At 43.4% G+C, this 25,670-nt stretch overlaps 1 protein-coding gene across 1 annotated transcript in view; it reads right to left on the bottom strand.

The window, feature by feature from the left end:
- Nucleotides 1-25,670, bottom strand: part of LOC126299472 (organic cation transporter protein-like) — a 382,823-nt gene that overhangs the window by 341,662 nt on the left and 15,491 nt on the right. Inside the window, exon 2 of the mRNA XM_049991395.1 lies at nt 16,181-16,342. Coding sequence (XP_049847352.1) covers nt 16,181-16,342 — 162 coding nt within the window. The remainder of the gene's footprint in view (nt 1-16,180; nt 16,343-25,670) is intronic.

Below are 25,670 nucleotides of genomic sequence, written 5' to 3'. Positions count from 1 at the left end.
CTATTAGAAAAAGCACAATCTCAACTATAATAAAAGTCCTGTTTCCACTAAAATACTTGCAGTCCATTTTCGTTTAGTTTTGTGAGCAGAATCGGTATTGTTTTTTACGTTCGGCTGCAAGACGCAGTTCACATCTCACTCTCTCTTTTGCCACATACCGTTATTCTGTGACATCCAACAGCACTACTGCTGATTACAAATGAGCAAACTGCAGCGGTCGGAGCTACACTCCTGGAAATTGAAATAAGAACACCGTGAATTCATTGTCCCAGGAAGGGGAAACTTTATTGACACATTCCTGGGGTCAGATACATCACATGATCACACTGACAGAACCACAGGCACATAGACACAGGCAACAGAGCATGCACAATGTCGGCACTAGTACAGTGTATATCCACCTTTCGCAGCAATGCAGGCTGCTATTCTCCCATGGAGACGATCGTAGAGATGCTGGATGTAGTCCTGTGGAACGGCTTGCCATTTCCACCTGGCGCCTCAGTTGGACCAGCGTTCGTGCTGGACGTGCAGACTGCGTGAGACGACGCTTCATCCAGTCCCAAACATGCTCAACGGGGGACAGATCCAGAGATCTTGCTGGCCAGGGTAGTTGACTTACACCTTCTAGAGCACGTTGGGTGGCACGGGATACATGCGGACGTGCATTGTCCTGTTGGAACAGCAAGTTCCCTTGCCGGTCTAGGAATGGTAGAACGATGGGTTCGATGACGGTTTGGATGTACCGTGCACTATTCAGTGTCCCCTCGACGATTACCAGAGGTGTACGGCCAGTGTAGGAGATCGCTCCCCACACCATGATGCCGGGTGTTGGCCCTGTGTGCCTTGGTCGTATGCAGTCCTGATTGTGGCGCTCACCTGCACGGCGCCAAACACGCATACGACCATCATTGGCACCAAGGCAGAAGCGACTCTCATCGCTGAAGACGACACGTCTCCATTCGTCCCTCCATTCACGCCTGTCGCGACACCACTGGAGGCGGGCTGCACGATGTTGGGGCGTGACCGGAAGACGGCCTAACGGTGTGCGGGACCGTAGCCCAGCTTCATGGAGACGGTTGTGAATGGTCCTCGCCGATACCCCAGGAGCAACAGTGTCCCTAATTTGCTGGGAAGTGGCGGTGCGGTCCCCTACGGCACTGCGTAGGATCCTACGGTCTTGGCGTGCATCCGTGCGTCGCTGCTGTCAGGTCGACGGGCACGTGCACCTTCCGCCGACCACTGGCGACAACATCGATGTACTGTGGAGACCTCACGCCCCACGTGTTGAGCAATTCGGCGGTACGTCCACCCGGCCTCCCGCATGCCCACTATACGCCCTCGCTCAAAGTCCGTCAATTGCACATACGGTTCACGTCCACGCTGTCGCGGCATGCTACCAGTGTTAAAGACTGCGATGGAGCTCTGTATGCCACGGCAAACTGGCTGACACTGACGGCGACGGTGCACAAATGCTGCCTAGCTAGCGCCATTCGACGGCCAACACCGCGGTTCCTGGTGTGTCCGCTGTGCCGTGCGTGTGATCATTGCTTGTACAGCCCTCTCGCAGTGTCCGGAGCAAGTATGGTGGGTCTGACACACCGGTGTCAATGTGTTCTTTTTTCCATTTCCAGGTGTGTATATAGCGATACGTCTGACAGATGCACTAATTTATCTCACATCTCCTATCCATGTCCACACTAAATGAAATCGAAAAAAACTTTTACTATTTTGCTGTGAATAGTACTAATCACTGCAGAATGTCCTCGTTATTTCCAAAGTCTCATCAGAGTACAGAAAATGCGAAAATTTAAATCCGAAGAAAAAAAACATACAGTCTAACGAAACACGTATGTTAAGCGGATTTCTTTCAGTGTGGACAAAATTACATGGTTTGAGAGCATCCCTGGCGTTCAAATCAGTGTATGTAAATAAATTAACATGCATGACATTTTAGACAGGTGAAATTATATTACGGACTACAACCTTTCACGCCATCTGTTCACATATCGGAGCCGGCCGCAGTGGCCGAGCGGTTCTAGACGCTTCGATCTGGCACCGAGCGACCGTTACGGTCGCAGTTTCGAACCGTTCCTCGGGCATGGATGTGTGTGATGTCCTCAGGTTAGTTAGGTTTAAGCAATTCTAAGTTCTAGGGGACTAATGACCTCAGATGTTAAGTCCCATAATGCTTAGAGCCATTTGAACCATTCACTTATCGGAAAAAAACACAACCATTTTACGTTCAGCAACAACAAGCTATAATTTAAGAGGATTTCGTTGTTTTGTACGCTATGGCAGTTCCTGTTTTATCAGTGCAATGGTATATAATGCTGTCGTTTACTAAACGTATCTCCTAACATCACATAGTAGAGATCCCTATAATATTCCACTGACACATCGGCTCCATACTTCGCCCCTACCGACCTGTGTGTGAAATTTCTGGCACTCGTACTTGAAGAAGAAGGCCACACCCAGCAAACCATCATTCATGCTTGTGTTGTAGTTTCATAAGCAATTTTGTCATCGCAGAACAGCCTGTTTCATCCAATCTACTCAAATGTCGAGAAAAATACTATTATTTCTAGGTTTCACAATGAGCTACAATGCAAGTGGTGGCTACTTTGTAATTAGAGGTCATGAAGTATGAAACAACACAGGACTTGGTGTAATACACATTTTTAAATACACAGTCGTAATGGTAATAATAAAAACAGTAAAGAAACCATAAGAATAGATACAGTCGATTCCTATTAGTTTCATAAGCAAAATCTGTATAGTTTGAGAGTATTCAGTGTGTTCAAATTACGATTTGTCATGCACGGGGCTAATACATCCATTTCATACGTACGAGATACCAATACATATCAGCATCAATACAGTAATTTATAATTTTCGAGAGCATTCCTCTTCGTTATTTTTTAACATCCAGAGTAGGTATAAAAAACTGTGCACTATCTTGACCCAAACTTTAACACGCCATATCTCTCCTTGTAATAGAATCTCCTAACGTCACCCTATAACATTTTACTGTGTCTCTCTTCCGATGTATCGAAAAACAAATACCGTCAGTGTGCTGACGTCAACTACAATTGCTCCATAACTCGCTTTCACGCGCCTACTTGTGTGTGTATAAAGTTTTGTCAGCTGTGGGGGAATGAAGACCATAACCAGCAGGCTATCACTCACAACAGATTATTCTTGTATTACAGCGTCACGTAACAGCTATCCAGGTGTTCCGTATCAAATAGGCCAAGAGCACTACACATCCACATTAGACGTGTACTCGATCACTGTTCCAGCGTTGACAGTCCCCGGAAGGTGTTGTTCATAATACAGGCAGCGTGATAGAACTAAAGAGAGATACTTTGATCTTATTGGTGAAAACAAATGTGAATGGTATTGCAGCATATGGAATTAGGACGCGTTTCAAGCTTTGAGGAATACCTCCAAACAGTTCTCTGAAGGTGATGACCTCTACAAGTTATCCCATGTTCCACAGTGACAAGTAGCAGCTCTCCAGTGTTCTGCCAAGCCTCTCTCCATCTCAAACAAGTGGCGTCAGTAAATCACTATGTGGTAATCAACAGCGTACTAGTGGATGGATGGGATGGAAGAAACACCGGTGATTTGGGACAATGTACTGTAATATGCACCGCAGTTGATAGCGCAATAAATTTTAGGAATTTTACCGGTTTTCCATAATTTCAACACCAGCCAATGAGTCAGCAGAATACTACCTAATTTCTATATCATCGCCGGCCGCTGTGGCCCAGCGGCTCTAGGCCATTTCGTCCGGAGCCGCGCTGCTGCTACGGTCGCAGGTTCGAATCCTGCCTCGGGCATGGATGCGTGTGATGTCCTTAGGTTAGTTAGGTTTAAGTAGTTCTAAGTCTAGGGGACTGATGACGTTAGGTGTTAAGTCCCATAGTGCTTAAGAGCCATTTGAACCATTTCTGTATCATCGCTAAACCACCCCTCCTCTACTTTGAGAGTACCATATACTAGACTGTTAATACAGATAGATGGCTGCCCAGTACGTTCATTTGATCATATACACCAAAGTATACTGCACAGCGTCTTATACCGATGCAGTTAGGTTATCTACATATTTCTAGCACACCGATCGTAGTACGAAATTTACGATTACGACTGGCCATCTTTCCCTGCGTGGATGGGAGTCACAGTATTCTCGAATTCATAGTATAAAGTCGGAGATTGAAAGATCTCCCCATATTGTCCTTCACCAACCCTCCCGACAACAAGGTAGCCTATTTAATCTGCAACTGACCGGATGTAGGAGGGTACTATACCCTTTACATTCCATATCTCATGAAAGAACAGAGTGAGCTGAGTCGGTAATTGCTGCTCAGCGAAGACTGTTCCGCACGAATCTTACTCATGTCACCCATCGACGTGCACAAGAGAGGCGTGCTTGTCGAGGAAGCTAACAGCCCTTATTGGTGTATAGTAGACATGAAAGTGTTGTAACAGACGGTTAAGAAGAAATGTCTGGTTTATGCAGGACGGAGCACCAGAAGGATGGAGTTTGAAGCATTTTATGTAAATAAACTGTGCTATCAATTGTGGAGTATTATTCCAGTGTCTGGAGTCAGTACCAAGAAGGTAGTGGCAAGAGAGAAATGATCGTAAAGCATAATCGCATGCACTCTCAAGGCTACACAGTTCTGCACATAAAAACGCTAACCTAATTCGGTAATATCTGTGTTCTACTGCGTGTGTGAGAACACAGTCCTGCATTGGGATACATATGTTTCTCCTATTTTAATATAGCGCTTCTGTGTAATACTTATATCGCCTTTGTTGAAGTATGTGTTAAGGAAACCTTCATAGTTTACTGGGGCAGGGGAGGATTGGCTCTGACCACTATGGGACTTAACATCGGAGGTCAGCAGTCCCATAGAACTTAGAACTACTTAAACCCAACTAACCTAAGGACATCACACACATCCATGCCCGAGGAAGGGTTCGAAACTGCGCTCGGTGCTAGATCGAAGCGTCTAGAACCGCTCGGCCACTCCGGCCGGTTCCGATTTGTGAACAGATGGCGTGAAAGGTTGTAGTCTGTAATATAATTTCACCTGTCTGAAATGTCATGCATGTCAATTTTCGATGTGTGAACAGATGGCGTGAAAGATTGTAATCTGTAAGGAATTTTCACCTGTCTAAAATGTCATGCATGTCAATTTATTTACATACACTGATTTGAACGCCAGGGATGCTCACAAACCATGTAATTTTGTCCACACTGAAAGAAATCCGCTTAACATACATGTTTCGTTAGACTGTATGTTTTTTTCTTCGGATTTAGTTTTTCGCATTTTCTGTACTCTGATGAGAGATTGGAAATAACGAGGGGAGGGGAGGTGGAAGGGGTGACCCACTTGGTGGCTGTGGAAAATCCGTGACGTCATCCAGGGGTGGGGGTAATTAATTGATCAATTAATTAATTTGACATCAATCTGATATCAAAACAATGCTGGAAATTTCTTTGCACTCCTACAGTCAGCATGTGAAAAAAGGGCAAACTGAGTTTCGCAAAAATGACGCTTTCTAAATCCGCGCTGATTTGTGGACAGAAGTTTTTCTGTCTCAAGGAAATTTATTATGTTCGAACTCAGAATGTTTTCAAGAATTCTGCAGCAAATCGATGTTAGGGATATTGGTCTGGAATTATTGAGGTCTCTTTTTACCTTTCTTATATACAGGATGTAAGGTACACATGTGTGCTGTGGGGCGATCGGTATGATTGAAAATGAACACACTGCCTACACTGCAATCACTGCATACTTTGTGTGTTTATTTTATACACAGGCGTCACCTGCGCGTTTTCCCATTTGCTTGAGACATGGGGCTGGGCGAGAGATTCGCGATAAATGCTGTCTAAGTAAGGGGCCAATATTGCACAGTACTCTCTATAAAGCTGGCCGCGGTGGTCTCGCGGTTCTAGGCGCTCAGTCTGGAACCGCACGACTGCTACGGTCGCAGGTTCGAATCCTGCCTCGGGCATGGATGTGTGTGATGTCTTTAGGTTAGTTAGGTTTAATTAGTTCTACGTTCTAGGCGACTGATGACCACAGATGTTAAGTCGCATAGTGCCCAGAGCCATTTGAACCAACTCTCTGTAAAATGGAATTGCGATTTGACCTGGACATGGTTACTTATTTGTTTTCCACTCTTTCCCCTTGCTTCTCTACGCCACAGATGCCAGTGTCCTCCATGCAGAAGTCTGCCCGACAAGTCAAACGATGTTATGTTTGTACGATACTGCTGCGTGAATGATTTCTTAACTGTGAAATTTAAAACTTCATCTTTCCTTTTGCAGTCTTTTTTTTGCCACCCCAGGTTGGTCGACGAGTGACTTGATGGAAGTCTTCAACCCGCTTAGTGATTTCCGTATTCACCACAAACAAAACATTCAGACGTCGCCCTGACTTCCACTTACGAGCGTAACTAATTAGTGGTTAGTTGGCAACTGATGCCTCCTCTAAAGCCAAATTTAACAGTGATTAATAAAAGATCCGGCAGAAAGCACACTTTTCCGACGGTGGAGCAAAAAAATCCAGAGAATAATATGCACTGTCAAAGACATAAAAGCAGAGCGAATACTGGAAAGAAACATTGAACAGGAAGTAAGAAATTGACTGTCATTATCTATGCGATTTTCATAAAATTGATAGTTGTGATATTTGCTAACCAACTAGGGTTTTCGACATTCCGTTCGACTTACTGAAAACACATTTTAATGCTCTACAACTTTCTTTCTAGAAATTTTTCGTCAAATTGGTGAATTCTTAGATCTGCACCTTTTATGGCAACGAAACAGGTGTTTATCTAAAGGCGAAAAACTAACATTTTCTTAAGTAGCGTGGAAGGCGTAGAAGTATGTTTTGTGAAATCGCGCTGTAGATACATTCACATTTAAATGTGCTGCTTATTAGTAGTGATGAGGATGACAGTAAGTTAATCCTGTTGCAACATAATTATTCAATAGATTGCTAAGGTTGGCATGTACCTCAAACAGAATACAAACGGCACAACGACTTCCGTCTTTAATCGACAAGTATCTATCAGAAAAAGGGGGCGAAACTGCCAAGTAAACTTTTACAGTCTATAGTTTAAATCAGTCGACATATGTGTCGACAGAAGACGGTAAACTTCGTGTAGTAGCCAGCCATTACCAAACCTAGTAGTTAGCTTAATTTAATTTCATATCCATTACAGTTAATAAGTACCACATTTGAACATAAACGTTTCTATTCTGTGCTTTCGCGAAACTTTACAAGTTTCGTCTATCGTTTCTACCAGAGCACTCAGAGAGATAGCGAAGTGCCCAATGAGCTAGACTCGCCTTCGGGAGACCCGAGTTCAACCCAAGAGCCAGCCATCCAGATTTGGGTTTTCTACGGTCTCCCAGGTGCCGCTTCCGTCGCCTACGGTAATAAAAAATCCGAAGAAAGCTCCGTCTTCAATGACGTTAGCGGTCGATGATACATAAAACACTACTAATCTCACTTCCCTAGCGTATGATCGATGGTCCTACAATGTGGAAACAGTGCATTTGTTATCAGAATTGAGCAAGGCGTAAATTCTTTTCCATGTACTTGTCCTCACTTTGTGACGGTCATTGTGCTCCTTTTTCCGCTCACTAGCGCATTGCACTGGCCAACAAAAACAATTTTTAACTGTTTTCTGCGCTTCATGAATCAATTCTTAATAAGGACTGAGGAAAACGGATATGACAGCAAAAATTTTCCTTAACTCTAGTTTCTGTGATACACACTAAGTGGAAATATTTCATACTAACAGAGTAAGAGAAAAACATTCATTTCAATTACATATGCTAACAACATTGCTCATATTTGATTTTTTTTAAATGGTAGTAACATTTTATGGGTTCTAAGTTGCTGGAAGAATACCTCGCAGATGGTTGGGTCTGAAGAGAATCATGTGGTGGCTGCATGAGCCAATAGTCTCTTAGCTTGCCTCTTGTAATGGAGTTCCGGAGCATCCCTACACGAAGATCAACAGTAATCTGCAAGCATTCCTTCATTCCACTAGCCCTGATACCTTTGTTCTATAACAGAAATGTCGTGCTGGAATCTTAAACCATGTTCGTCACTGACAGCTCCACAACTAGGAGGGAAAAAATCTAGGTGGAAGTGGAGAAAAGGGATTTTAAGGGACATGTTGCACCCAAGGTTATGGTATACTTGCAGGAGCACTGTCACCCACTAAGTGTAGTTATCATCTCTTTTGTTGCCTAAAAATCTACAAACAACTCTCTTGAAAGCTTTCCAAGCTTCCTTTTCTTTCCCATTCAAAACTTGGTCAAATGCAGGATCCTTTACAAGTTCTCGAATTTGTGGCCCGATCAAAATACCTTCCTCACCTTTTGCATCACTTAATTTCGGAAATTTCTGTCTTATTTACTTACAGGCCCGTGCTGCTTGGTTCACACCTGTGGCAATATTTTTCATCAAACCCAGCTTGATATGCAGGGGTGGAAGAAGAACATCTTTTTGGTCCAAGAGAGGCTCGGCAACGACTTATCTCTCGCTAAGGTTAAGATTTTTTACAGGCCAGTCTGCTTTATAATGCGATTTCCTATCCCTACTGTTTCACATATATAAGAAGCAGCAATATTTTGTGCACCACAGTTGCATTCCTAAGAGTATGGCAATGACTTTTAGAACGCCACACATTTTCCACTTGTGTTCATCATATCTGACCGAGTCCAAGAGGGTTGTCATATTTGTATATGTCTCCTTCGTGTGAATTGCATGACCAACAGGAATAAAAGGAAGATGGTTACCTTTGTGAAGTAACACAACTTTCAAACTAAGCTAGGAGGAGTCTATGAATAGCCTCCATTCATCCGAATCCTGGTTCAAATTCAAAGATTCCACCAAGCCATTAATGTCGCAGCAAATAAGATTGTTTTCTTCTCCAAAAAGGGAAACAGTTCGATGTGACGTTTTCTGTACTGTGAGACTGTAACATCACTTTCGAGAAGATGCCATTGCTCTATCGAGACTCTTGGCCCCCTACTTTCATACCGAAATAATGTTGATAGGCAGTCTTCACAAGGGGCTTCAGATCGTGTTTCTGCGAGGAAAATGTTACCTCACTACAAATGTAACAAAAATTTACACATTTTCGTGACATCTTTAAGAATTTTACATTGCAAAAACACTCTCAAACCAGGAAATTTTGCTTTAATTAGAGAAACTGTATGAAACTCACAGTCATAGCAGCAGTATCTATGTTTATGACTTACAAACAGCTTGAAGCATTTGTGTTTTGTTATTGGACTTGTGTGCCAACTCTGGAAACAAAATTTCCCCTAAACTGAAAATATTGAATATAAAAATGAAATGTCGCTTTACCTCCAAAGAAAGAGCTAATCTGTAATTTTTATGGTGATTTTTAATGCATAATATGGAAATACATAATAATTATTTATTTTTGAGCCCAAAACATTTTCATTGTTGGCCAGTGTTATTTGTTAAAGTTTTAAAGCTTTTTTATACAATGTTCTAATGCCTAGATCGAATTTACGTAAGGAAACTAAAATAGCTAATTTAGATAGTAAGAAACAACCATCTTCAGATCATGATCATATTAAATGCAGATTGATCACAAACTGGATGCACCAGTAATTATCATCATGCAGTGATATGCATTTGAATAGAAAATGACGTGAATAAGAATTTTGGTATTAACTGTAGAGCCCGCCGCGGTGGTCTCGCGGTTCTAGGCGCGCAGTCCGGAACAGTGCGATTGCTACGGTCGCAGGTTCGAATCCTGCCTCGGGCATGGATGTGAGTGATGCCCTTAGGTTAGATAGGTTTAAGTAGTTCTAAGTTCTAGGGGACTGATGACCACAGCAGTTGAGTCCCATAGTGCTCAGAGCCATTTGAACCATATTAACTATATCAACATAACTGAGACTGGACTGTACACCCAGGCTGACACAATTTTGTTGTATCAGTATAAACCACACAGTATGCATTTCAAGTTCAGCGAAGGAACTACAAGTTAATGACTGATGTGATTCCACTGTTACAACCAGTTTGTGCAACCCGAGTCTCCTACAAGTATGATGTACTGCCAGGGACAGTTTTATTATTAGTATTAGCACCAAAGCTTTTATTCGTGTTGCTTTCTGCAGAAATACATGTCACTGGCATGATGATTATTATTGGTATATCAAGTTTGTGATCAACCTGCATTTAATATGACTTGCAACCGAAAACAGCTAGTCATCGTATTTTAATTTCTTCATGTAAATGCGATCTAGTCCCAATACAAGTCCACTTTATTAAATCCCCCATGGAATCAAATCCTGACTACGGCTTTGTCAGCATGGACCCACAAATAGAACACTTAACCGCACAGTTTCCGGCATGTGTGGAACACCAGGCTGCTCCACTACAAAAACTTCTGATTGGTCCAAGCCCAGCGCCCCTTGGCAACATGTACATATTGACCTTGCAGGTCCGTACTGGAATTCCCATTGGCATATTGTGGTACATGCCTACAGCAAGTTTCTATTCGTGGTGCCAATACAATCCATCGCAACAGCCAGCACTATCAAGACTCTGACGACGAATTTTTGCATCAAAGGTTTACCAGAAGTTTTGGTTTCGGGCACTGGACCTGTTCACATTAGCAGACTTTCAGCAGTTTTGTGATGCCAACAGGATTAAACATGTGACGACAGCACCGTTCTACCCTCAAGCCAATGGTGATGCAGAACTCATTATAATGACTTTCAAGCAATAGATGAACAAGTAATACTCGCATGTTTCCCGTACGGGGAGCAAGCTTTATTGTTCTTCCTCTCTTTCTATCTTTCGTAGCCACGCAACGGCAAATCGCCAGCGGAGCTCTTGCACCGACTCTGACATTGGACACTGCTTCACCTGCTGCATCCTCCACAGCGCCGTAAGTTTAATGTGAATGATTTGGTTTTTTCCAGACATTTAGCAGACACAAGCGCTGGGATAGGGGCATTGTCACTAAAGTCTTGCGCCGCTCTTTGTATGTTTTACTGTGTCTCTCCCGGCTGCAGATGTGCCATCAGAATCATAATTTTTAACATTTTTATGCAGCGACGGCAACCGAGGTAAACGATAAAGTTACCTGCAACTGTAGACTGTATATTCTTATATAAACCATCAGAATCAGCTTCGTTTGTGTGGACTGGGTGAACCTGCTGCTGGTTTTTGATTTGTAGATTCGGTGCCGAGGTAGACCCCACAGCCTCAGCCGTCTTTGGACGTTGACACAGCACCGTTGAGGCCACTGCAGCGTCAGCAGCCGCGGTCACGATAAAAAGTGATTCCCCTTTGCCATACAGCCTTCCGGCGGGTCGTCACGGCCTCTCAAGTCACTGTCGCATCTCCGCAATTCGAAGATGATGATGATGATGATGATGATGATGTTTGGTTTGTGGGGCGCTCAACTGCGCGATTATCATCGCCCGTATAAATTCCCGACCTTTGTTCAGTCCAATCTCGCCACTTTCAGGAATGATGATGAAATGATGAGGACAATACAAGCACCCAGTCATCTCGAGGCAAGAGAAAATCCCGGGACCCCGTGCTCGGGAAGCGACAACGCCATTAGAAGAAGGTGTTCCGTCCCTGGGCGTGGGTGCGTATCCTATGGCTGGTTTTTCGACCAATGTTTCTAACTACTCGCAACGGAGAGCAGCGCGCTTCGTTACAGTATAATTTAGTAATCGCGAAAGCGTTACGGAGATGATAGATAAACTCCAGTGGAAGACTCTGCAGGAGTACGGCCTTTTGTTGAAGTTTCGAGAACATACCTTCACCAAGGAGTCAAGCAGTATATTGCTCCCTCCTACGTATATCTCGCGAAAAGACCATTTCGATAAAATCAGAGAGATTAGAGCCCACACAGAGGCATACCGACAATCTTTCTTTCCTCGAACAATACGAGACTGGAAAAGGGAGAACCGATAGAGGTACTCAAGGTACCCTCCGCCACACACCGTCAGGTGGTTTGCGGAGTATGGATGTAGATGTAGACGAATGTCGGGGTGTGGGCAGGAGCATGTCAGCGGCTGAAGTTTCGGCTGCACCCAGACCCCCCTCCCCCCCCCCCCCTTTTGTCGTTTCTTGCAGCATCAGTACACGCTGCACCCCTCTAGGCTAGTCTCTGCCTGTTAGCTGAGTTCTGCCTGAGAACTGGAAGCAGTATCAGTTACCCTCTGTTATTGTGTGTGCCGAAATGCCCTACCTCAAGAACACGCAACGGATTGTATTCTGGATTTGCTGCTACTCAAGTTAAGTAAAATGTGTTAATTAAATACTATGTGTTAGAATCCACCAACCTCTTAATATCCACAACTAGGGGGGGGGGGGGGGACCAAACATAAAATCCCACTTACAGATATTTTTTTATATGCCCAATGAGCTACTTTCCCACCTTGTGACAGAGACAGGTTCTTACTCTACATGGAGTGGCGCCTAGCTGTCACACTTCCTTCTCCACGAGAGAAGATCAGAGCTTTTAACAATAAACAGTCGCCGAACTTCTCACGAGATAGCAGAGGCGAATATCTATCTCCTATTCTTGCATCCTTCAGTTTTCCAGTGTTACAGGCAAAAACAACATCCCACAAGGTGCTTTTCGAGCAGAGAGGTAGACTTGTAAAAATAAGGGGGTTTGGAAAGTAAGGTCCGATGGGACGCGATATGGACACAACAGTGATAATCCCATGAAGCTTTGCACAGATGTGATGGGTAGCGTCTTTAGTATGTAGGTCGATTGCGTCACATCACCCGTTTCAGTTCTCAACACACAGTAAACGCGTAAAGATGTCTAGAAAATAGTGTCTCCTGCCAAGTATGAGGGTCTGGTGAGAGATTTCGTCTGATGTCACGCATCCCACGCAACTTTCCTCCTTCATGACAATTCTCGGTCGCGTTTTGCAGTGGCGATGAAGATGCTCCTTCAGCTTTTCGGTGGGAAGTGTTTGATCATCCGTAATACAACCTGTAATTGGCTTCACATGAGTTTCGTGTCTGCTCATATGAACCGCCGGCTATGAAGACAACTAGCTGCAGAGCAGCATAGAGAACTGCCGGAAAGCACAGGCGGCTGGCTTCAATGACGAAGGCATTGGAAAGTTGGTACACCGCTACGAAAAATGTCTGACTCGCAGTGGGGACTATATAGAGAAATAGCTCGAAGGTGTAACTAACTGTTGCAAATAAAACGCTTTTGATTTTCACAGTGGTTTCCATTTCGATACCAATCGGACCTAACTTTCCGCGTAGCCCTCGTAATTTATCTGCACTGGCCAAACACGCGACAAGGTTAATATACTGGGCCGTTTAGCCACATTCCACGACTGCACAATGCTTGGTTGCAGTTTGGCGACCGAGGCAGACAATATGGGACCCGTAAATGCTTACCTGGAGGTCAGTTCCCGGGTCACCATTCCCTGCTGCAGACCGCCTAATACACTGGTGGAAAAAAATGCGTAACACTAAGAAGGGGTTACGGGACATAAATGAAAGTCGCATGAGAATAGCATTAGTAGCACAACTATGAGGATGAAAATGGGATTTGCTTCAAATATACATTGTAACGGTCGTGAGCGTTTGTTATATTTGAGACTGGACATGGTGAGTTGATGTTAGTCAAGAATACCAAGAATACCTTTCGGGCGACAAAGACATCATTATCAACACCTTAATGAGTTTGAACGAAGTCGTATTTCAGGACTACGAGAAACTGGATGGTCCTTCTGCGGTACTGCAGAAAGACTCGCAGGAATGTAGTCACTGTACGTGAATGTACCTGAATGGTGGTAGTGGTGGTCACGAGAAATTATGATCGCAAGACGACAGAGCTCCGGACAGTCACGTAGCACTACCGTGAGGTAAGACTATCGTGTTCGGCATGTGGCTCTGTCGCATCGTACTGCACCTGTAGCAGTAATCTGAGCACCAGTCGGCACCACAGTCAGACAATGAACTGTCAGAAATCGATTACTTCAAGGACAGCCCCGAGCCAGACGCCCTGTAGCGTGCACTGCACTGACTCCAAACCACAGCTATTTGCGGTTTCAGTGGTATCAAGCGATAGCTCACTGGAGGGCAGGGAGGGGATCTATTCTATTTTCTGATGAAAGCTGGTTCTGCTTTAGTGCCAGTGATGGCCGTGTGTTGGTTAGAGGGAGGCCAGTTTAGGACCTGCAACCAACCTGTCTGAATGCTAGACATACTGGACCAACAGCTGGAGTTATGGTCTGTGGTGCGATTTCATATGAGAGCCGTAGCACTCTCGTGTTGATCCCACGAACCCTGGCTGTAAATTTATGCTTCAATCTGGTGATTCGACCTGTTGTGCTGCCATTCACGAACATCATTCCAGGATGTGTTTTCCAACAGGTTAACACTCACCTACATACCGCTGTTGTAGCCCAACATGCTCTACAGAGTGCCGACATTGTGCCTTGGCCTGCTCGATCACCAGATCTATCTCCAGTCGAGCGCACATGGGGCATCATCGGGCAGCAACTCCAGCATCCCTATATCGATCGATCAAGTGCAACAAGGATACAACTCTATCCCACAAACTGACATCCAGCACCTATACAACACAATGAATGCACGTTTCCATGCTTGCATTCAACATTCCGGCTGTTACACCCGTTATTAATGTACCAGCATTTCACATTTGCAATTGTTTATCTCACGCTTACAGTAACCTGTCATCGTGCAATAATCACTTAAATATGTTACCTAGACAAATTAATTCCCGAAATTTCATTACTCTACGTCAATTATTTTTTGGTGTTGCGATTTTTTCCGTCGCGGTATTTAGAAGTAGGCTATTCTACCCCAGGAATCTCCTGGGTCTGGTTGCCAGCGGCTCCTCCCCCTCCTACCGTGAGGGCCATCCAAGACTCCGCTAAATTCGCACAACACAGTAACTATGATACATGCAGTTAACTACACAGGTAGAGAGAAATAATGATGGTTTAGGGGGCCGATTATAGCGAACACTGATATCACTCACATTATCAGCACCAGATATTCATCAATCATTCAAAACATGATACGGATTACGATTAACTAAATCAACAGCAATTATATAGTCGACTTTTCAGCGCATCACTTGACTGATACATTTCAAATAGAGCAATGCTAGACTGTCACATTGCTCACACCATCCCTTGCCCGAGTATGGGATTAAATTTGACCTTGAAGTGCATATCTACGAAGACGATCATCGTCTTTCCGCAATCTGAATTCTTCTGTCATGTTTCAGAGAAAGATTAGAGATTAACGTTCTGTCGAAGTTTAGGTCATTAGAGGTGGAGAAGAATCAGGGATTGGCAGCTTGCTTTAAATGTTCAGAAATGTAAAATTTTGCGCTTCACATGACTAAAAAATATTTTGTCCTATGACTACAATGTGAATAACACACAGTTAGAAATGGTCCAGTCATACAAATATCAGGGTGGACAACTTGTATTGATATAAAATGGAACGATTATATAGGCTCAGCTGTAGGTAAAGCTGGTAGCAGATTCTGGTTCACTGGGAAAATACTGGGAAAACGTAGTACAGTCTACAAAGGCGTTTGCACTCATGCACCCGTCCTAGAATACTGATCAAATGTATGGTACCCAAAGCAAATAGGACTATCACGGGATACCCAGCATATACAAAGAAGGGCATCACGATTGGTCAGAGGTTTGTTTGACCCATGGGAGAGATTCACGGAGATGCTGAAAAAAGTGCACTGACAAATGCTTGTGGATAGACGCAAACTACCCCATGGAAACCCACTTGAAAGTTACAGAGCCCACACTCAATGCTGAAAGGAACCGTAAGAACCCGTATAAGTGGTACAGTGTGAATTACTGTCTGCCATCCACCTCACACTGGTTTGAAGAGTATCGATGCAATTGTATATGTATATGTAGATGTAGACTGAACAAGGGACTGGCAGGGAATCGCTTGTGTCCGTTTGAAAGGAGCCACACTGGTACTTGCTCAAATGGTTTAAGGACATTCCTAAAATCTAAGACTGGATGAATGCTCCCTACTGCCTTAAGCACTGCGCCACCTCCCTTCGTGCCAAATTTAAAAGCATTTTCGTCGGTACTGACCTCTTGTGAGACGCTCTCAAAACCAGCCTCCTGCATGTCTAGGAAAGTTGGTCCAAAGTAGTGAAAAGCCGACAATATGTTCACAACAGCGAACATGGCTATTATCCGAAACTGGAAGCAGCCACATTCTCCTGCCTTTTCCAGTAGCTCGTCTTCATTCATCTGAAACATGACATTTCGAATTTATTCATATGAATTGACTAAGACATAACAGAAATAACATCTAACATGAAATTTTCTCATCTCTACACATCTATAACAGGTGTACTATTAGGTCCACAACTTTGCTTCTGCCGTTTTGCAATAGACGGAAGTAGTGGAAAGTAGTGGTGCAAGTTGTTTGTCGTAAGTGTCAGACAGTAAGCTTAGGCATTTGATAACATAACGCCATCAAAATATCAGACGATTTTTGATTGCATCATAATGTTATTCTCGACTGAATACGTCAACTTATGAGCCCAAATCCCGTCATCTGTGGGAGGTTTTAATTTTCTGCTTTGATAGGAAGAAATCTTCGCTGAGACTCATAAAAAGCTGGTTTAGACCTATGATGAGACGCCTGTTAGTGACAGAACTTCGCAGAAAATGGTTTCCATGCTTCAAGAATGAAAATTTTGACGTTGAAGACCGGCATGGTTGTGAAAGAGAGAAAACTTTCGATGCTACTGCTACCGACGGGAACAATCACAGGAGATTGTTATCGAAAGCAATTGATGTGTTTGAGCCGAACACTAAAAGACAAACGCCCACACTACATCGACAGACATGAAAAACCAATTTTGCAGCGTGACAGTGCACGACACCATCTCGAAAATCCCGTCAAAACATACTCGGGAACGTTGAAATGGGTCGTTCTACCTGACCCGCTGTCTTCTCCAGATATTCCTTCCTCTGACTGCCACCTTTTTCGATCTATGACACACGACCTAGTTGACTAGCACCTGCGGTCATATGAACAAGTGCAAAATTGGATAGGTTCATGGCTCCCCTCAAAAGATGCCCAGTTTATACACTGAGGGGATTCGTATGCTGCCCTAAAGCTAGGAGAAAGCAGTGGCGAACGATTGCCAATACTTTCAATAGTAAATTTTTTGCAAGTTTTCACAATAAAGTCGCCAACTTCGAGAAATAACGGCGAAAGTAAAATTGTAGACCTAGTAAAAAACAAACTGTTTTCTTTTTTGTTTTTCTGGAAATACACTACTGGCCATTAAAATTGCTCCACCAAGAAAAAAACCAGATTAACGGGTATTCATTGGACAAATATATTATACTAGAACTGACATGTGATTACATTTTCACACAATTTGGGTGCATAGGTCCTGAGAAACCAGTACCCAGAACAAACACCTCTGACCACCATTGACCAGACGTTTTCAATTGGTGAGAGATCTGGAGAATGTGCTGGCCAGGGCAGCAGTCGAAGATTTTCTGTATCCAGAAAGGCCCTTACAGGACCTGCAACATGCGGTCGTGCATTATCCTGCTGAAATGTAGGGTTTCGCAGGGATCGAATGAAGGGTAGAGCCACGGGTCGTAACACATCTGAAATGTAACGTCCACTGTTCAAAGTGCCGTCATTGCGAACAAGAGGTGACCGAGACGTGTAACCAATGGCACCCCATACCATCACGCCGTGTGATACGCCAGTATGGCGATGACGAATACACGATTCCAATGAGCATCCGACGCGATGTCGCCAAACACGGATGCGACCATGATGATGCTGTAAACATAACCTAGATTCATCCGAAAAAATAACGTTTTGCCATTCGTGCACCCAGGTTCGTCGTTGAGTACACCATCGCAGGCGCTCCTGTCTGTGGTGCAACATCAAGAGTAACTGCAGCCACGGTCTACGAGCTGATAGTCCATACTGTTGCTAACGTCGACGAACTGTTCGTGCAAATGGTTGTCGTCTTGCAAACGTCCCCATCTGTTGACTCAGGGATCGAGACGTGGCTGCACTATCCGTTACAGCCATGCGGATAAGATACCTGTCATCTCGACTCCTAGTGATACGAGGCCCTTGGGATCCAGCACGGCATTCCTTATTACCTTCCTGAACCCACCGATTCCATATTCTGCTAACAGTCATTGGATCTCGACCAACGCGAACAGCAATGTCGCGATACGATAAACCGCAATCGCGTTAGGCTACAATCCGACCTTTATCAAAGTCGGAAACGTGATGGTACGCATTTCTCCTCCTTACACGAGGCATCACAACAACGTTTCACCAGGCAACGCTGGTCAACTGCTGTTTGTGTATGAGAAATCGGTTTGAATGTTAGCACGTTGTAGGTGTAACCACCGGTGCCAATACTCGTGTGAATGCTCTGAGAAGCTAATCATTTGCATATCACAGCATCTTCTTCCTGTTCGTTAAATTCCGCGTCTGCAGCACGTCATCTTCGTGGTGTAGCAATTTTAATAGCCAGTAGTGTAATTGTATTTATTCACCTACCCCAATGACATCACGTTTAAAATACACTGCCTAGCAAAAAAGTGAAGCATATAGAAGATACTTTCGAATGTGAATGTACGTTCATACATTGGCAGATACGTAAATGAATTGCAATTTTCTGTGGCGGGTAGAAAGGCCATTATACTGCATTAGTGTTGTTTGTGTTTAGTATTGTTACCAGGCCTGACGGGGTATACAAGGGGCATGAATAGCGTCAGATATTGACTGATTTCGGCGAAGGACAGAGAGACACGGTGTAGCTCGTGTGAGTCAACGTTATCAGCACATGAGAAGGTTTGGAATGGCTTCATTGTGGGTCTCCTTTTAGAAGGCTGGTCGAATCATGCAATATCCAGATTCGTGAAGCTTTCGGATGTGACGCTCGATGAGAGAGCGCACAGAAACGGGAGGGCACGCATACTCGTCATCGAGGTTCCAGGGCCACATCTGACCACCGCAGGGCCAAATAGACATGTTGTGCACCAAGGCCACTCTAACCGCCTCACATCTGCGCCTGACATCCAGGAACAAGTAATGGACTCCTTGCAGCTTCTGTGCAATCTCTCGCCATTGGTCAGAGTCTTGTAGCAGCTGGACTGGGAAATTACCGTCCCAAGCGTTGACAACAAATCTCAAATCTTAAATATTATTTCTTTTACAAATAACAAAGTATATGCATGTTTAAACTTGAAACAATATGACTCAAAATTATGTGTTGGATACGGATTCGAACTGTGCACCTTACCTTATTGTTTATTATGTAAAATCAAATATTAGATATCGACAATAGTGTTATCTTTGAAACTGAAATGAAGAGACGAAGAATTTTAGCCTTACTGGAAATTCCAACCTGACACCTAATTCTGATGTTCACTAGCCACGAATGGAGATTAAATGTAGGTTTACTTTTCTTGTAGCGAACTGTGCACCTGTTTGAAGTAGGAATAACGAGTATAAACGTTTTGTTCTGACTGGGTGTCGAAACCTGCACATTTCGTCGTTGTTGACTATCAAACTCTTTTTCACCAATAGCTAGGAGTGACATGTTTCAACCTCATGTGATGTGTTCACAAGTTCTGTGTCTGGCATTTAGCATTTTTGTATTATTGTTGAGAATTGTGACAGAACTGTCACATATCGCTTTCAAGTAATAAGTAAAATCGGCAGCTAAATGTTCTTAACTGAGCTGGAGGGAAATACATTGCTAGCGGCTTCTGGAATAAGATTCGTGAATTTTTGTTCCCTGGGGTCGTGTCTGAGAAGACGTGGCGAGAGACCTGGGTGGCCTCAGCGCTTTGAATAGGGCGCCTAAGGATCCCTTGGTGGGCTGCTGGTTCGCCGATTTCCGTTGTTCACAAGGTGACATGGGCAGAGCAATCGCAGGTCCCCCTGTGTATTGCTGGCGTGACGAATCTGCACATCCTGTCGACTGACACAAACTCGTGCCACCAATATTTTGCCGTTTTCAGGGTAGAAAATTCTAGAATCTAACTGTCCAGACGACGTCGCCCAATCAGACGGGTCATCACCATAGGCGCCATGGCGTGAACGTCTGGACAAGTCAATGGCGACACGCCTGACCTCTGGTCAGTTAATGTATATACAGTAAGTGATAATGGCGAAGTTTTGGCAGGCTTTCTCTGCGTTTTAGCGTGTTGAGAATAATTATTGGTTCTCGCTGTGGCGGAAGTTGTGTTATCCTCCGCTCCAAGCCATGGGTTTCTGGGAGCAGAGAAGGAAGCCAGGAAGACGGAGAGACAGTGTACAGCCGTGTGACCGTGAGGTCGCATCAAGAGGCAGAGGAGCTCTGTCACAGCCTGGAGCAGTTTTTGCTGAGTCCTTCGAGCAAGTATAACTTCTTAGCGCTAGCGCTCTCTTTGCTCAGAGCAGCTCATAACTTTCGATGTCTATTCTGCAATCTGTGTTGCTTCTTCAGATGTTTTACTTACTTGGATCTTGGATCTAGTTTTAACTTCCATTTGGAGCTGCACAGATTTGAAAAGCCAGTCGCAATTCCGCAGCAATCTTTCATATGAGGTATACACCCGTTGTGAGCAGAACAATCTGTCCTAAGAAATCATTTTATTGCACTTCTGTGCGCATTCACATGCATTCCATTCTGGAACTGAATCTGTTAGACTTACCCTGACATAATTTTGTCTTGCTTCCAGCTTCAAATAGCCAATCGTCATTCACTTTTTGTGCAGACAACTAATTATTATTCATCTAATTGTGATATAATAGGGAGAAAATAAAATGAAAAATTAAAAATATTGAATTCTATTCACTTTTTTGTCCTATAACAGTCTAGATCAGGCAACTCTCATAAATTACAGATATGACAGATTTATTGTGCATAACTGAATTGTGCTATTACTATGGTGACATTTCGTTGTAAAGTCATTGCCTCTACACGAAACAATACGTATTTATGGTAGCAAATTTAATTAATTTAAATGACAAATGATTAACGAGAATTGCTCTCACTTGCATTCAACACAGTCTTGAGATCACAGAGATTTTCAAGTACTCTGATTAGCAATTTGCTGGGTTAAGACGATATTAGGTTTACACCAGTTGGCATGTCGTTTGTGTCTTGAGCACATAAGTGTGGTAGGCAGATCGTACTCTCCATTGCCGACATCCAGCACGTCATTCTAGCAGCAATGATTACTTCTTGAGAAACAAACATGTGAATGAAGAGACATTAAAAATCAAAATTTTTTTCACACAGCATTAGGAGTTTGAAGGGCATGAAAAAAATTCTTGTGCAAGATTCAAACCCAACGTACCTTTCCTGGACACCATCAAGGGTTTTGGAATCTTGTAAAGCAACGAAATGATGGAAGGTATCGTCCTGAAGTGGTCTAATTTCGCAAAAAGGGAGATCGAAGTTTGGATCCGCGTCCATCTCTAATATTTTAGACACCTCATGTTCAAATACAGTGAGACGTATGACTCCTGCGACTTCGCATAATTATTGGTTTATTAAGTGAAATAAAATTCCTTTTGAAAGAAATCTTCCTGCTGACAGTACTTCTGCTTGCAACGACTTCAGCTTCTCTTTCAGTCAGTAGCAAAGGCATGTCATAGTTAATGTGGATTTTAATCCATCGTGTAAGCCTACATTCTGCAGTTGGCGTTACTAGAGGTGAAGAGGGGTAATTCGTGGTCGTCAAAAATTGAAACTTAACGCAGCGTATGCTACCATCAGTCCAACAGACCACTTTTCTTTAAAAAGAATTTCACATAATTTTCTACATATTTGTCTTAGTATATACAACGTAACTGAAGTAGTAAATTAAGATAAAATAGATACGTTTGCCATTTCTCCCTGTTCTTATAACACTAAAATTTAACAAATAAAACTTTATATTCCGGTCCTAAGATGTTTTCCACTTTGCGCCACATGATGCCTGTAAGGAAAGTGTCATGTCTTGAATCGTGTGAAGCAAAATTGGACTCCTGAATTTTTTTTCTTATTGTAGTGGTTTACATTGCATTATCAGCTTAATAGTCTTTCTTGAGAAATAACTTAAGAGAAAATAATAACTATCCCACTTCCTAATGTCATCGCTTGTGTTACTTATGTTAACCCGATGAGGTAACAAATAAGAATGTTTGGGACCAAAGCAAATATTTATAATTGTTCTGCAACTTAATATGTGCTTCTGCAATATAAGATATTTACCCTTGTAAGTTCGCCGTTATGTTTTTTTATCACGTAAAATACAAAATATCCCATTAGCCATGAATAGCTTTTATTCTTTGTGGATGGCTAAAAGTTACAGTCACACTGTACTTCAGCTATTTTGTGGTTCTGTTTAAGAGTGCTAATTTCTTCCTAGTCCAGATCCAAATTTTGGTTTTATTTTCACATGTAATAATGGGGGTCTCGACTACTATAAGTTGACATTTGTGGCAATATGGGGATTTTCTCAACCCAATTTTGTTAAAGGACATCTACACACCAAGAAATGTTTATTTCCCACAGTCGGTTTTCGGGTTTCTAACCCATCACAGTGGCATATACAGTGACATGCGTGTCAGTTACTACGAAAGGTTCTGACATCTCTCCTATCAAGTATGTTACTACTGTCAGATCTTGGGATATATTTCAGACCCTATCGCATTAACTGACACACATGTCACTGATATAACGGTACATAATTTGCCACTGAACACGGCATGCGAAGCCGAAAACAGGATTTGGCAAATAAACATTTCTAGTGCAGCTCATAGTGTGTAGAAGATATTCTTAACTAAATATCACAAAGCTGTGGAACACAAAACACTCAAGATTTTTATTTAATTTTGTATAAATTTTCCGCTGTGCGTATGATTTAATTTACGATATCGTACCACGCGGCGGTGACTATAGTTGGTAATGAGATAGTGTTCATGTTTTTCCAAATATTCGTTCAGTTATTCGCAGTATATTTCATCTCAGACGGGTTTTTCAGATGATTTCTGATAACACAATCATAGACAGCTCGTGCTGGTTTGTGCCGGAGTAACTTTTATATAGGGTGATTCCGTATTCCGTGATGATGTTACAAATTTTCAGGGATGATAGAGAAGGATAAATGTATCAATTTGAGGTAAAGAACCCTGGTTCGGAAACGACCTTGCTGAAAGCTATGAAGCGAAAGTCGTTCTGATACCTCTGACAGTGGAATACATGAACCGGTATTGTAGTTGCTAACAAAGTAGGGTAAGCAACTTTCGGAGGTGGTAGTATGGACTAAAAAAAGAAAAAAAAATGCCTAGTACATGCGGGCTCTGAAAGGCATACCTTAAGAGCTACGAGCGCTTGTTCAGTACAGGAGATGTGTTTCACAGTTGCTAAGGTGAAGAAGTACTCATAGCTCTTAAGGTATTCAATTTAGAGTGCATGTTTACTGGACACTTTTTTCTTGTTTTGGCCCATACTACCTCCTCCAGAAATATGGAAACCTAAGAAGTTTCAAAATGGTTCAAATGGCTCTGAGCACTATGGGACTTAACTGCTGAGGTCATCAGTCCCCTAGAACATAGAACTACTTAAACCTAACTAATCTAAGGACAACACACACATCCATGTCCGAGGCAGGATTCGAACCTGCGACCGTAGCGGTCGCGCGGTTCCAGACTGTAGCGCCTAGAACCGCTCGGCACTACGGCCGGCTTAAGAAGTTTCAGCAAAATATGCGTTTCACAGTATCGAATATCTAACGGTTCAAACCCGCCTCCGGCCATCTAGTTTTAGGTTTTCCGTGACTTCCCTGTATCGCTCCAGGCAAATGCCACGATGGTTCCTTTCAAAGGGCACAGCCGATTTCCTTCCTGATCTCTGACACAATAGGAGATTCAGTTCCGTCTCTAATGATTTAGATGTCGACGAGACGTTAAACCCCACCTTCCTTCCTTCGAACATCTACATCTACATCTGCAGTTCACACTTAAGTGCCTGGCAGAGGGCTCTTCGAACCACATCAGACTATTTCTCTACCGTTCAACACAGTAACAATGCGTGGGAATATGAACACTAAAATCTTTCTGTACAATCTCTAATTTCTCTTATATTATGAAGGTTGGACACAGTAAAATATATTCACATTCAAAGGGGAAAGTTGGTGATTGAAATTTCGTGAAAATAACTCTCCACGACGGAAAACGCCGTGGTTCAATGACTGCCATCCCAACTCGCTTGTCAATCCGTAACACTCTCTCCCTATTTTGCTATAATGCAAAATGAGCTGCCCTTATTTCGACTTTTTCGATGTCGTCCTTCAGTCCTGTCTGGTATGGATCCCATACCGCGCAGCAGTACTCTATCAGAGAACGGACAAACCCCTGTATCCTATAGTAGACCCGTTGCATCTTCTAAGTACCAATAAAATGCAGTTATTGGTTTGCCTTCTCCACAGTATTATGTAAGTCGTCTGCCCAGTTTTAGCCGTTCGTAATATTAGTTCCGGGTATTTAGCTGAATCGACAGCCTTTATACACTATGTGATCAAAAGCATCCGGACACCTGGTTGAAAATGCCTTACAAGTTCGTGGAGCCCTCCACCGGAAATGCTGGAATTAAAAATGGTGTTGGCCCACCCTTAGCCTTGATTGCAGCTTCCACTCTCGCAGGCATACGTTCAATCACGTGCTGGAAGGTTTCTTGGGGAATGGCAGCCCGTTCTTCATGGACTGCTGCACTGAGGAGAGGTATTGATGTCGGTCAGTGAGGCCTGGCATGAGGTCAGCGTTCCAATACATCCCAAAGGTGTTCTATAGGATTCAGGTCAGGACTCTGTGCAGTCCAGTCCATTACTGGGATGTTATTGTCGTGTAACCACTCCGCCACAGGCCGTGCATTATGCACAGGTGCTCTATCGTGTTGAAAGATGCAATCGCCATCCCCGAATTGCTCTTCAACAGTGGGAAGCAAGAAGGCGCTTAAAACATTAATGTAGGCCTGTACTGTGATAGTGCCAGTCAAAACAACAAGGGGTGCAAGCCCCCTCCATGAAAAACACGATCACACCATAACACCACTGCCTCCGAATTTTACTGTAGGCACTACACACGCTGGCAGATGATGTTCACCGGGCATTCGCCATAGCCACACCCTGCCATCGGATCGCCACATTGTGTACCGTCATTCGTCACTATACACAACGTTTTTCTACTGTTAAATTGTCCAATGTTGGGCATTTACCGGCGCGACGTGTGGCTTATGAGTAGCCGCTCGTCCATGAAATCAAAGTTTTCTCACCTCCCGCTTAACTGTCATAGTACTTACAGTGGATCCTGATGCAGTTTGGAATTCCTGTGTAATGGTCTAGATAGATGTCTGCCTATTACACATTACGACCCTCTTCAACTGTCGGCGGTCTCTGTCAGTCAGCAGACAAGGTCGGCCTGTACGCTTCTGTGCTATACGTATCCGTTCACTTTTCCACTTCACTATCACACTGGAAACACAGGATCTAGGGATGCTTAGAAGTGTGGAAATCTCGCGTACAGACGTATGACACAAGTGACACT

Source organism: Schistocerca gregaria, chromosome X, assembly GCF_023897955.1.
Source record: "Schistocerca gregaria isolate iqSchGreg1 chromosome X, iqSchGreg1.2, whole genome shotgun sequence".
NCBI lineage: Eukaryota > Metazoa > Arthropoda > Insecta > Orthoptera > Acrididae > Schistocerca > Schistocerca gregaria.
This window is presented reverse-complemented; position numbering and strand designations above follow the sequence as displayed.